Here is a 14963-nt window from a genome sequence, read left to right as displayed (position 1 = left end):
TACTAGGTATGTGATAGGAACACTATTTGCAAGTGAAATTAAAAAAAAAAAATTCACTTAGCTGGAAATTTTAAAATTCTACTAATCTATTTCTCCCAAGAAGGAAACTGTTTCCTTATGTGGTTTTCTGCCTCTGCCTGTTGCTAACGAGGCTTTAAAGCCTTTAACTTGAAGCATTGGAGAGCTGGCGTGGCACAGCTAGTAGAGGCACAGAGGCAGTTCCTAGGGTTGGCTGTTTCTTAGGATACTTCCTAGGGTTGGCTGTTTCTCAGGTATTTCTGTTCTTGTTCTCGTATTTTCTTCTCCCCCCCCCTTGTTCCAGGCCAGGTCTTGTTGCTGCTTATGTATGCTATGCATGCTGTTGTCGTTTACATTAGTTTCTGATACAATGCTTCCCCATGGCTATCTGTGTGGCTGTTTCTGGTCCTCCTCAAGCCACTCTTCACCCTTCTCTTCTTCTGTATCATTTATCACATTTAGATATGTTAGAGCAGTTAGACGGTTTTCTTTTTCTCCTTTGCTCTTCTCATTGCTAGGTTGTTTTATAAAGGTTTTTTCCTACGTTGGTGGCCAGTGAGCCCAAGAGACTCTCCTGCTTTCCCCCTTCAGCCCTTGGGCTGTAGGCAAGTGTGGTATTTGCCTGGATGCTAGGGATGTGAACACAGCTCCTCCCTAGTGCTTGCTCAGCAAAGCATGTGGTGCTTCTGAGTTCACTCATGGTGCCACCTCCTCAGCTTGGCCTCTGACTTTTAACCTGTCCTCAGAGAGGTGTTGCAGACACAGCAGTTGCTGTGTCTGTCAGCTATCTTATTTGGCTAGAGTGTCACCTTTTAATTTCATATGCTAATAACTTCTGCCAACATACATGATTTAGTCTAATGGCTAAAAGCAATGTTTTAAAATATTTTTTTGTAGTATTCTTTGAGTCATTCAATTCTGTATTTAAACAGTGAGGAAGGTATTTACAACTATTTTTTCAGTTCCAACAGATAATTAGATAAAGGAGTACCTATATATTCGTATCTTCTGTTTGTTTACAAGGAAATTAAATAAAAATAAAGACAAAATATTCAAGTATTCACCAGTCTCTGAACTACTGCCATTGTCCTTTGTGAAACTTCACTGGACTGTCCCTTCTAAGCCGCTGCTCCTAGTGTTAGGCTGGCTGCTGATTCTTCAGGTTTCATTTAAGGTGTCATTATTTCTAAACATTTAAAAATCTGGAATATTATATAGAATTCTCTGTCCTGCTTTTATAGCTTCCTCTATATTACTAATACACTAAAAATCCTGTATTATTACTGTTAACCCCCATCCCCATCTCAGGACAGGGTTTTTCTGTGTAGCCCTGGCTGTCCTGGAACTCACTCTGTAGATCAGGCTGACCTCAAACTCAGAGATCTACCTGTCTCTGCCTCCTGAGTGCTGAGGTTAATATCTATTCGTACAGACACTGAGTTTTGTTAATAGCATAATATTTGTTTTCTCACCATTTCTCCATTTGGTGTATTAATAAGATTTTAAAAAATTTTCTAAATTAGCTATAATAAAAAAGCTTCACATTTTGGTATGTTTTATTTAATATTTTTCAGTCTGTCCATACAGGGACATATTTTTTTCCTTATTAGAGTGGAGTTAAAATTTAAAATTAATATGTAAGAGTAAAAAGCTTTCCTTTAGTTTTCATAATAAAAGCATAATACTGTCTCTTAAGTTATTAAAGCCAGTTTTTTCAACATTAAATGATAAAATACTATTTGCACACAGTGTTACAGACTCTGTGCAGAGACATCCAAGGTAGTGATATCAGGCTCTAACGTACCTTTTTAGTCGTCTTCCCTGCTGATCACTCTGTATTCCAGCTGTGGACCTTTCCCTTTCTTAGGTCTCCTTATTAAATCAGTCTTGTACTGTCTGGTTTCTTCTACCATGATGTGCCATTCTTTTAGAACACCTTAGGTACCTCTCTCTGCTTACCTTAAACATCTACCTGAAATTCCACCTGCTGTGTCATGTTCTTTCCTCTGGCAGCTCTGGGTAGTCTTTCTCCACTTTTGAGTGGGTGGTGCTTGTTGCCTGTGGCTGTCCTTTGGCATTATTTGATTGTTTCCTGAATCTTTTGTTTGTATGTGTTTGTCCATTCTGCTTAGGGTGAGTGTTACATTGTTTGAAGACAGGGACCTGCTTCTTTGTGTTGTTTTTAGTTTATTCCCTGGTTACAGCTTCTCAGTAAATAGTTATTTGGCTATAAAAATGTGCCCCTCAAAATTTGTAGCTTGAGCTTGAAGAATGTTTTGAGATTATATTTTCTTCTCTATATCTAAAAAATGCCTACACACTACATTTGATTCTATTTTGTTGTTTCTGTGTGGCAGCTGGCACTGTCCTGCCACTAAACTGTATTCAAGCATCACAAGCAACTTTAGTGCTTAGGAAGCCTTTGCCCTGTGCCAGCACACTTTTCTGAAGGTTTGGTGTAAACTACAGCTGGGTTTTAGGCAAGGGAAGAGCAATTACAAGGATTCAAACTGTTTACTTGCCTGGCCCATTTCTTTACATTGATCTGAAAAGTTTCATTTTAAAGGTATCTGTAAAATCTGTAGGAAGATGAATTGATTAAAGTGAATTTAATTTCATGCCATCTACTTGTTTTACTGTTAAAATGTAAGTGAAGAGTGTACTGATGCATTTGAAAACTTGTTTAGGTACAAAGAGGATGGAGAAGCTTTATTAATTTTACTACCTTCAGAAGAACAAGGGATGGTGCAGCAGCTTCTCCAGAAGAAAGTGCCTGTGAAGGAGATCAAGTAAGAGCTTCTTGTCCTCTGTTGTTGTCAGGATGGATAGCATGACATCATTGTGCTTATTGCCTACACTTATTTCCTTCCTCCTCCTAATCTACTTGACCATCTGGCTTGTGATATAGAGGGAAAAAAAAGACTCTAAAAAACTCTTTTTTTTTTTTTTTTTGAGACAGGGTCTCTCTGTGTAGCCTTGGCCGTCCTGGACTCACTTTTGTAGACCAGGCTGTCCTCAAACTCACAGCGATCCACCTACCTCTGCCTCCCGAGTGCTGGGATTAAAGGCGTGCGCCACCACGCCCAGCTCTAAAAAACTCTTATGATGAAGGTTTATGCTCACAGCAAGTCTGAAGGCAAGTACAGTTGCTCGACATTCCCAGCTCTACACATGTAGTCTCCTTCAGTATGTGCATCCAACACATTGGTGATCTGTTACAATATTGAATTGCATTGATGGGGTTACCAGTGTCACTTAGTGTCTCTAGTTCATATGAAGTCACTGTAATTAGTATCTGAGAGATTCATATTTTGGTTCATGATTTCAGAGGTTGTAATGTTAAAGCAAGGAGGTATAGCACAGCGAGCAGCTCATCTGATGGCAGGCTAGGGAACAGAGAGAGGACGGCTGCACTTGAACACTTGAAGTTCCCAAGTTTAATGAAGTCTAGTCCATGTCAGGATAGGGTCTTTAACTGAACCCGGCTGGCTGGCTGGCAAGCTCCTAGGATGTCTGTCTCTTCCCCCAGTCCATCCCTCAGATTCCAGTGCTGGGGCTTCGAGTAGTCATGACTGTGTCCATTTATTTTATCAGGTTGGTGCTGGAGATCCAAACTCAGGCTTTCCTGCTTATGTAATGCTTTGCCCATTTAGTCATATTTTGAGTCCTTTTCTGCTTTGTACTTATATTTATAATTCATGTTGAATTTTTAAAATAAAAAGTATGTGCAGAATTTATATTTTTACATGTCCAGTTCTAATACCATTATTAGAAAGACTAATTTTGTCCCATTATGTTCCTGTGGTTCCTTTATCAAAGATCTGTGGACTCTATATGTGGCTATATTTCTGGGCTATGTTCTTTAATTATCCTTTTGCCAATTACCATATGTTTTGGTTATTATAGCTTTATACTAAGTCTTGATGTTGGAGCATGACAGCCCTCCAGCTTGTGTTTGGAATCAGTTTATTGATACCTATAAAATAACTGCCTGGTATTTGGATTGGCATTACATTGAATCTGCAGAATAAGTGAGAAACAGATTGAAACCTTGACAAGATTAAATTTCCCTGAAACTAAAAGTTGTTGTTATTCTTTCATCAGATTTTTTGGTTTTCTTTATGTATATCTTGTTTATACTTTCTAGACTCATGCCTCAGCAGTAGTTCTTCTTTTTTCCTTGTAATGCCAGTATAGATGGGACATTTTTAGTTTCTAGTTTCTAATATTCAGTAAATGGGAAAGACTTTGGTTATATTTGCATTCTGAAACTCTGTTAGAATTTTTATTAGTTCCAGGAGAATTTTGTTTCTTTTGATTTTTCAAAGAGGCCATCAGTTCTTCTCCAAACAAGTATAGCTTTACTTTTTTTCTTCTCCAATCAATATGCCTTTAATTTTCTTTTTTTTGGTTTTACTACATTGAAAAGTAGATTTTCCTGCTTTGCTCTTTTCTTTTATCACTTTATGTGTATGGATGATTTGCTTACATGTATGTCCTTTGTGTTGTGTATTTCTGGTGCTAGTGGGAGCCAAAAGAGGATGTCAGACCCCCTGGATATGGAATTACAGATAGTTGGGAGCTGCCATGTGGGTGCTGGGAATTGAACCTGTGTCCTCTGAAAGGATCCATTGCTCTTAACTGTTGAGGTAGTTCTTTAGCGTCCCCTGCTTTGTTCTTGAGTTTAGGGGGAAAGCGAGGAAGCTCTTGTCTATATTAGGATGAAGTTAGCTCTAGCCCTCTTCTTCCTCCTCCTCCTCTCTTCTTCTAGGAAAGATTTATTTTCAAGTTTTTATTTCTAGTTTATAAATAACATTTTATTATATACATATATATATATATATATATATATATATAGTGGATTATATTAAATTACATATTGAATGAATGTTGAGCCAGTCATAGTCATGCTACAGAATTATTTATTAACTGGTTGGTTAATTGATTGATTGATAGAGGGTCTCATGTAGCCCAGGCAAGCTTAAAATGTACTGTGGCGCTGAGGTGGTCTCTACTCCCCAAATGGTGAGATTAGCCTGTGTATGTGTTGTTAATGTTGTTTGTATGTGTGGTGTATTTGTGCTTTGTGTATGTGTATGTCTCTCTCTGAACCAGAAGTTCATCAATTTGGCTAGCCTGGCACCCTCGCCAGTGAGCCCCAGGGTTCCACCTGCCTCTGCTCTCTGTACGTCTTCCCCCAAAGGGGTGCGGATACAGGTACATGCTTCAGTGCCTCTGAAGGGCTGAACTTAGCTCCTGATGCAAGTATGGTAGGCACTTTACTAACCAAGTCATCTCCCCAGCCTTGACATCTAAAAAAAAGGATTTATATTGAAACAACTTTGGAAAATACGGCAGAGAAAAATAAGAGGAAGGAGAACTTTGTTTCAAGGAACATTGAGGATTAAAAGGATGAAATCTCTTTTTTAAAAAAATTATGTATTTATTCACTTTACATTCCAATCTTAGCCCTCTCCCTCTCCTCCCGGTCCCACCCTCCCTCTTTCTTTTCTTCTCCCCATACCCCTCCCAGCCTACCCCAGCTTATCAAGTTGTATCAGAACTGAGTGAGACCTCTTCCCCTGTGGCCTGGGGAAGCAGTCCTGCCAGGGGGAAGTGATCAAGAAGCAGGCAACTGAGTCCATGTCAGAGATAGCCTGACAGCCTCCACTCCCCGTACTAGGTGCCCCACATGAAGCCTGAGCTGCCCATTAGCTACATCTGTGTAGGGGGCCTAGATCCAGTCCGGGCGTGACCCTTGGTTGGTGCTTCAGTCTCCTCATGCCTCTCTGAGCCCTGGTTAATTGGCTCTGTTGGTCTTCTGTGGAGCTCTTGTCACCTCCGGGTCCTTCTATCCTTTCCCCTCACTTTCCCACAAGACTCTCTACGCTTCACCCAGAGTTTGGAGAGGGAGCACAGAGAGAAGTGAGAGTTGAGATCAGATCTGGGAACAGGGGGCCTGCAGTTGAAGAGAAACCATGGGTGACGGCCTCCCTGTGACAAGCTCGATACCTAAGACAGGATGTGCTTCTGGGAGGATATGGGGTGACTCCAGCTGAGACTGCTAGTAGCAGGGGTCATGGAGACTGAAGAGGACACCCTCTAACTAGACAGGATTCCTAGCGGAGGAAGGGGAACACCAGCCTACTCACAAAAACTTTGGCCCAAAATTTATTCTGCCTACAAGATGTGTAGGGATAAAGATAGAGCAGAAATTGAGGGAATATCGAATCAATGCCTGGCCCAACCTGAGACCCACCCCATTGGAGGAAGCCAACCCTGACACTATTAACAGTATTTGCTATGCTCACAGACAAGAGCCTAGCATAGCAGTCCTCTGGGAGGCTTCACCCAGCAGTAGATTGAAACAGATGCTGAAACTTACAGCCAAATGTAGGCTGATAACTCTTGAATGAAATCACTTTGTGGGTTTGAAAGGTTCATAACCTCTTCTCACTGAGGAGGTATGCATTGAATATAGTGGAATCCGTTAGTCTCACTTGTGTTGGAGACATTGAAAAACAGCTTGGTATTGTCTGAAAGTAATTTGGACTATAAAATAGTGAGAGGACTGGTTGAGAATGTAGAAGATAAAAATTGACCATAAATTGAATTGTTGAAGCTAGTAGCTTTGCATGTTTTGAAATTTTTCTCTTACAATAAAGGAAAAACAGCTCCATCTACACTTTTGTTTCTCTGTTGCTACTCTAGCAATGGAGTAATGCAGTAATTCAATTTGAAGTTAGGAAAACAAATAGAGTCTCTTGAAGCTTTTGCAAAAAATGACATTGAATTTCATTTCATTAATTTATATCCTATGGGTGTTCACTTTCTAGCTTTATTAAATTAAGAAGTAGCCCATGCTAATAAAGGTGTTAATATAGATAGATGATAGCTGTCTGTCTTCTCTTACTCATCAGTTGTTTGGAGAAATCTACTGTCCTGTCATTTTCTTCTAACTGTGTTATTCTTGCTCCATAGATGAGAAATAATGTTAAATACTTAAAATTCAAATGAGGTGCAATAGGAAAATACTATGTATTATTTTCTGTTTTTTAAAATTGATTTTTTTTTCTGTAAAAGAATCAATCCGGAAAAACTTATTGATGTTCAGAAAAAATTAGAATCATTTTTAGCCCAAGATCAAGATTTAAAAGAAAGAGCTCAAAGGGTAAGTCATTTTTGAATTCAGAATTTGTATATTTGTCTTTGGAATGGAATTATATAAAGAAGTTATATTTTACCAGTTTATGCTATTACATGTCCATAATCATAAGGTTTTTAGCAATGTAAGTTTTACATAGATTACTTAATTTTAAAAAGTGTTTCTTAAAATTTACGTGTGTGCAATCTTGTTGGAGGCACAGGTGATTTTCTAAGATGATATTTAGCTTTGAAGCAGCCTGATGTCCAGTATACTTGATAAAGTTAACTTTTTTTTCAGTGAAATTGTTTTAAGTTCTGGTTGCATTTTCTGACTGAAAGATTAATACTGTCTTTTTAAAGGCTTGATTTCTAGGTGGCATAGAATCATTGCAAATTATCTTCAACAATGAAATTTGAATCTGTTAATATGACTTAATATTCTTGAATTGCTTTTCTAAACTAAAAAAGTCTTAGGAAATTGTCTACACTTACAAATTTTACTTATGATGTACATCTGATGTTTTGTACTGTGTGTATGTTCTGGAGTGGCCAAGTCAAACTAATTAATCTTTATACCAGTTAGTTGTGAGGAGAAATGTTAGAAATTAAAAACCATGTGATGCTGCAAAGTCTGGTAGTATTGTGATGGCTAGCAGGTCATTTGATTATCGATCAGGAAATAACAATTCCTGAAAGGCTATTTTAACTGGTTTGTGCATACAGAAAATGAGCCTTCTAGAACAAAGATTATAGAATAGCATACTGAAGTAAATGATGTGACTTGTTATTGTCACACTTGGTTTAGCAGAATGGATGTATCCTGGCATCATCAGGCTGTCTGATTTCAGGAAAGTGACTTTCTAGTTTTTGATTATAATCTGGATGGAACAAAGCCTATAAGCACGTGTGTTATTTCTTGTGGATGATTGCAGGGGAAAATACTGTTGAACCAGCACCATTCATTCTTCTTCCCTGCGCCCCCCCCCCCATTCATTCTTTTTAATGCCTTTGGAGACAGAAAATGTTTTTTGTGGGGAGACTAGTTGGGTAGAAAAGATAGTGTAAATATAGAGATGCAGAAGAAATTGTAAAGCTTAAGAGATATGGACAGAAGGATTAAATACACTTTATAAAAATTACATGTGTACTGTATGGGTTCTTGTGTGTGCATGTGTGTGTACAAGTGCATAGATGTTTATGGACATGTGTATGGAGTTCAAAGGTCAATTATGGGTGTCTTCTTTAATCATTCTCTACCTTACTTTTTGAGACAAGGCCTTTTATCGTACCTGGAGCTATGCATCTAGCTGGATTGGCCTAGCTGGGCTGCATGTTGCAGGGCCCCTTCTGTTACCAGCTCCTAGTGCTGGGAGCACATTCTGTGTGCCTGGCCTTTTAATGTGGATGCTGGGCATTCAGTTTCAAGTTCTCATGCTTGTGTAGCCAGTACTTTACTGACTGAGCCATCTCTCTAGCCCCATACAAAAAATTATCTTTGAAGTAAAAATATTTGCTTAGATGTATTTTAGTATCTGTTTATTTTAAAAACCAGTAGGATCAGGATGACATAGCTGTGTCATGGGCATAGTTTTATGTAAAAAAAGAAAAAAGGGGGAGGGAGTAAAAATGTCCAGCATGATGGTAATATCTATAATATATATAATTATATGAAATTACAACAAAAAGGGAAAATAATCTGTCAAAATTTGACTCATTTATTATAGTAAAATTTTATTTTGTTGAAAAAAATAACTTGACTGTAATATCACTAAAAATAGCTTTTATTCATGTCTATTCTATTTCAGAAGATATTCTAGGTGTTCTGTATGAATGCTCTCATTGACATAGCACTTAGTAGAAGGCATTGGTGTGTTTTTGATAGATGAGAAAACTTCCATTTAGAAAAATGATGTTTGCTCAGGCAGTAACACGTAATCAGTATAGATGCCCTAGCTGCATCTTTCCTAGCTTGTGTTGTCCCCATCATACTTTATTATAAAGGAACATTGTTAATTAATGTTCAGTAGCTTTTTGGGAAGTTAAGTGAGACATGAATTTTCTTCTTTGAAGTAAGATTTCCCCGTCTAGTCTTGATTTTCAATCCCTTTGCCATTCCCTCCCAAGTGCTGGAATCACAAGCAATGCACCACCATGCCCAGCTGAGGTGATATTTTTCATTGCATTGGACTGATGGATAGAGAGCAAAATCTTTTCTAATATTACAGTTATAACAGTTTATTTTTCTGTGCATGCAAAATAGAGGTTTTCTGATGTGTGTGTGTGTGTGTGTGTGTTTTACAAGTACTGAATTTATTTTTTTTTTATTTTGGTTTAGCTTAATATTCAATTTCTATTACATTTAATAATTTTTTATTTTACAGTGTTTTGTCTCCTACATACGTTCAGTATATCTTATGAAGGATAAAGAAGTATTTAATGTGAGCAAGCTACCTATTACTGAATATGCACTGTAAGTATTGACAACACAGTTGTACTAAAGCTGGAGGATTGTCCCTAGTGTGTCCTCTAAGAGTTTAGATTACTTCTGCTTTACCTCAGAACAGTACGTTGAACATTTTAGAGAAGGATATTAAACTAGCTCTAGAAGATTAACCCATATTTTAGTACTTGTTGTCAGGAAGGTCTGTATTTATAAGTTCTGTATTATTTTTTAGTCTTGATATTCTTATGGATATTTGCAGTTACTCTTGCAAGATTAGTGACTCAGGTTGCTAAAAATGGAATGACTAACTTGTTTTGTGTGAAGAGTTGAGAGATTACAAAAACCAAAATAATTTTAAAAGGTAGAATCAACTCTCTTTGGGGGAGTTTTATCTATGGGAAATGTATTGACCAAATCTTTTAGAAGTACCCTTGAGCATCATCCTCTTTTAATATCTATCTTAGGTTTTCCAGATAAAATATGGGTAAGGTCTGTATGTTTAGCGTGTTTTCTAGGAATTTGAGTAGCTTTACTTTTAAATTGAGGTTAACAAGGAATACAAAAGAAAGATTTTTATTTGAGGATTTCATACCTGAGAGTACACTCTATTTTTATCCTTTCCACTTCCTCATAACAAAAAATTTGATATGGGCAAGCTTCTGTTTTCTTTTCTTTCTTTCTTTTTTTTTTTTTTTTTTTGGGAGAAAAATTTTTTTTAAATTTTATTTTATTAATTTATTCATATCACATCTCAATGGTTATCCCCTCCCTTGTATCCTCCCATTCCTCCCTCCCTCCCACTGTTTTCTTTTTTTGTGTTTTCCAGTCAGGGTTTCTCTGTGAGGTTTGACTGTCCTAGACTCACTTTGTAGACCAGGCTGGCCTCGAACTCACGGTGATCCACCTGCCTCTTTCTCCCAAGCGCTGGGGTTACAAGCATGTGCCACCATGCTCGGCTTAGATATATGTTTAATATAGCATAATCTGTCAGTTGTAATAGTTTAACCATTTTGTTAGATGGCATTACTATTTTAGTAATGGCTGGAAAACCCTGTGCCATGGATACCATACTTTTGTTTCCTTATGCTTATTTACCAGTTCTTCATTTCGTCATTTTTTAATATGATCCAAAACTCAAGCTTTTTAGCTACTTTTGTGTTCTGTGTGAAGTTCAGTGGGTCCTTTTGGCTGCTGCAGCTGCAGCATTCACAGGTGATGGACACAAGTTTTGAATACTTCAGGGGCACACTTAGAAGTTGTTCTGTTGCATCAGACTAATAAATGTCATGTTTGCCATTGAAGACTGCCTTTGGTGAGGTTTAGAGAAGGTAAACAATTATGTTATGTTTAAGTGATCAGTATAGTTTAACTATCTTTTTAGTTTTTGTTGATATTCAGATGTATACTTTTCTTGAGATGTGAGATTTCCTTTAGAAGCCTGTGATAGCTGAAGCAATTGCTATGGTTCTAAGATACAAGGTTTAAAAAAGTACTAGAGAAATACTTTGAGTGCTTGATATATGTATATCATTGCATTCATTGATGGAATTATACATGTATATATAGTCCTGTCTTTAAGGAATTCAGGTTTTATTTCCTGAGAAGCATAAATGTCACTGTACTGTATTACGAGAAATCTTCTTGTCTATACAAACTCATTATCCTAACCTTTATATCACAATAGTAGTAATGGCAGGAAGGGCCGCCACAGCTGCATATTTATTGCTTTAACTGCATTGTATTTATTGACTTCTTACAACATTCTCAGCTATTCCATTTTGCAGATAGGAAAACTGACTAGAGAGGTGAATATTCCTGAGGCCACACAACTAGTAAATAGCAGAGCTGCACATATTGAATCTCAGCAGTTTTATTTCTGAGTTTGTACTTTCATATTGAACTTGTCAATATTGAATTATATAGGGATAAAGCTGTGTTTGTTAGTCTGTTTATTTATTTACAAGCATTGACTTGTCAGACCTGGAGCTCACCATGTAGCCGAGGCAGTTCTCTAACCTACAGAGGTCTGCCTGGCCCAGCCTCCTCAATGCTGGGAGTAAAGAGTAAACGGGTATGCATTTGCCTGCTTCAACCTTTGAAATTTTAAAAGTTATATTTCTATGCGCTGCTGGATATTCAGTACAAATTATTGGCTTTGATCCTGCAAGGAAACAAACAATCTTAAATAGAATCTTGCTCTGGGATGGAGGGAAAAAAAAAATCCAAGATTTTCTCCTTTTAGCTTTTTTAAAAAGAAAAATGCATGTTGATAGTCATGATTTTCCTGTATTCTTTTCAGAAGTGGGATTTGAGGTGGGGATGGTGGTGTATGTATTCTGCTCTTTTCTATGAGAATAACTGTTTTTCATCCCTTGGCCATACCTTTCCCAGCTTATGTTTTGCAAAGTACCTTCATACAGTTAGTTAATTGGTACTTCATAGCGCCTGTGAGAGCTGGCAGTTTCTATTCTGTGTTATGAGGAAACTGAGAGCTGAATTTGGAAATTGGGTCTGGTACATGAACTATGATCATGCTATTTCTACTTGACTGCTCTTTATTTTATACCATATCAGCTCTCTTGAAGGAAAGCTAGGTATCTAGATGTTTTCAGGGCACAGTCGCAGTACATTTGCCTTCTCTTTTGGATCATTTAATCTGTCAGAGTTGATGTGTTTTAGAGGAATATTTAAAAAAAACAAAAAAACCCTGGACATAGATCTGTGCTGTGGAGAAACTCCGTAATACCACACACATACTATCCCTGTAATGAGATAATTATTTTGTTCTTTCCATTTTTGAAGGTCTCTTGGTCTAGCTGTGGCACCACGGGTAAGATTTCTTCAGAAAATGGAGAAGCAGCCCACCAAAGAATTGGTAAGGAGTCAAGTCACTGAAGCAGTTCAGCCCAGGGCTCCTTCCCTCACCAATGATGAAGTAGAAGAATTTCGAGCTTATTTCAGTGAGAAAATGTCTATCCTTCACAAAAATGGAAAGAGACTAGAAGAGACAGAGCACAGCGTGGCTAGTGGTGATAGTGAAGAAGAACAGGATGAAGAGACGGAAGATGAAGCAATGGGAGAGCAACAGGGAAACGCAAGAGAACCTCAAACTGACTCGGTTCTCAATATTGAGGAGGCACAGAAGGTCAAGGATGCTCCTGTGCAGTTCTTAGACAGAGGTGATGATGATGAAGATGGGCCTGATGCTGATTTCCTCACCGTGAAGCGGCGTGATGTGTTTGGGGTGGATCTTAAAGAGAACAAAGCATTGGCGGTAAGTTTACTCCAGATAGAGTTGTCTCTTGGCTTTTTACTTTGTGCCTTTGGAAAAACTCATGAAAAGTAACAACCAAGAGAAGCTTAGAATGAGTTTCTTTGTTCTGTACTTCTCCATTTCTCTTTGTAGTTAAATACAGGAAAAGTGCCAAAGAATTCTCACATTCTTCCTAACTTCAAAACTAAACTCAAGGGCCACACTCTTTTTACTGGTTTTCTGATGCCGTGTTTTTAAAGTAGCTATAGTAGTGATTGTGATATGAAGGGGCCAGTGAGGTTTATTGTTATGATATGAGAATCCTTCATTATAAGCCTTAACATCTAGTGTCTCTCTCCTCTCTCTCATGGTTTTTCAAGAAAGGTTTTTTTCTATGTATAGCTTTTGCTGTCCTGGACTTGCTCTGTAGAACAGGCCGGCCTAGAACTAACAGAGATCCTCCCACCTCTGCCTCCCTAGTGCTAGGATCAAAGGCGTGCGCCAAGCCCAGCTAACATCTAGGCTCTTGATGGACTACATTACTGTAAAGAGCAGTTGTAGTTACTTAAACCTTTTAAAAAATTATTATTGTTTTTCATGAGTCCATTTTGTTTTGGTCATATTCACCTCTCAATTGCTTTATGTCCATGCATTATAAGTATGACCTCTCCATCATGTGTGTGTACATGTATATAAGTATATACACATATAATGTATATATCTATATCTGTCTATCTATCTGTCTGTCTGTCTATACCTATATTGCTATCTCTCTCTATATATTATCTATTCATCTATGTTCTTTCTTTCTATATAAAGCCTTCTGAGTGTTGTCTGCATGCTTGTGGGTATAGAGCTGTCCTCTACAGCATAGGCAACCTACCAGGAGCCCTACCACTGAAGTAAGTTGTCTTTCTCTTTCCAAGCAAGCTCTTGGCTGTCAGTATTTACATCTTTCTGAGCATGAAATAAATAAGTAAATTTATTTATTTTAACATGTTTATTTTATGCATATGGATGTTTTGCCTGCATGTGTGTCTGCACTTTGTGCATATAGTACTTGTGGAAGCAAGAAGAATTTGAAACTGGAGTTAGTGATGGTTGTTAGCCATTAGGTGCTTTCTGGAACCTGAACTTGGGTCCCCTGTGAGGGCAACAAGTGTTCTTAGCCACTGAGCCTTCTCTGTAGCCCCATGAAAATTTTAATGAGATATTTGCTTTTGAGAACCAAGTTAGTATCTTAAGTAGAAATTTCTCTATTACTTTTGGTGATCTCCTGAAAGAATTGTGTGACAAATGCAGCCTGACTCTTACTCATCATCAATACAGTAGTTCTAAAGAGCTCCAGTTACAGCAGGTACCTGATTGTGAATCATGAAACTTTGGAAAGTGTTTTTTAAAGCAACTAAAGATACAAAGTGGCAGATATGCTTACTGAACACTGACTCATTTAGAGGAATGTTTTATAAAAAGCATGCCATTTTATTTTCTGAACTGCCCTGTGAAGTAGGTGCTGTTTATATAGGCAAAGGGAAAATGTGGAGCTAAGTTCTGTACTGACTTATTCTGTTTTAAATTAAACTATTTTAAGTCATGATTCCTTTAACTCAATAAGTAAGAAGGAGACAGTGGATTTTCTTCTAGTCTATTCAGCCAGTGTGATGATTGATTTTGGTTGTCAGTTTGACTGGATTGAGAGTCATTGAAAGGATTCGTGTACCATGCTATCTATAAAGGGCTTTTCTACAAAGGTGAAATTATGGAACAGATATAGTAAACATCTCTTATGAAGTACATTTTACCTTAGGAAAAAAGTTTTAATCATTGTCATAATCCAGAGTGAAGCAGTTCATCACTAAACATTGCTTCATCCCCTTTGGAGTAAGTGACTTCATCCCACTCAACCACTGATGTGCTTTTTCCTCCTGTAGTTCTGCAGTATTCAGGATAACATACAGATAGAACCACAGAGTGTGTAGTGTTGTGTGCTTGGTGGCTTTGGACTTGTGGACTTACTTCTACCACACTCATCAGGAGCTCCTGCCTTTTGATTGCTGAGTGTTACTTCAGAACATGAGGAGTCCTGAGGCTTTTGTCAGTTGG

At 37.8% G+C, this 14963-nt stretch overlaps 1 protein-coding gene across 1 annotated transcript in view; it reads left to right on the top strand.

The window, feature by feature from the left end:
- Positions 1 to 14963, top strand: part of DDX10 (DEAD-box helicase 10) — a 129054-nt gene that overhangs the window by 22601 nt on the left and 91490 nt on the right. Inside the window, exons 10-13 of the mRNA XM_084781378.1 lie at positions 2706 to 2807; positions 7102 to 7189; positions 9546 to 9634; positions 12410 to 12881. Of these exons, the coding sequence (XP_084637504.1) occupies positions 2706 to 2807; positions 7102 to 7189; positions 9546 to 9634; positions 12410 to 12881 (751 nt within the window). The remainder of the gene's footprint in view (positions 1 to 2705; positions 2808 to 7101; positions 7190 to 9545; positions 9635 to 12409; positions 12882 to 14963) is intronic.

Source organism: Acomys minous (genome assembly GCF_964271855.1).
Source record: "Acomys minous genome assembly, chromosome: 5".
NCBI lineage: Eukaryota > Metazoa > Chordata > Mammalia > Rodentia > Muridae > Acomys > Acomys minous.
The sequence above is the reverse complement of the archived record's forward strand: the minus strand, read 5'-3'. Positions and strand labels throughout refer to the sequence as shown.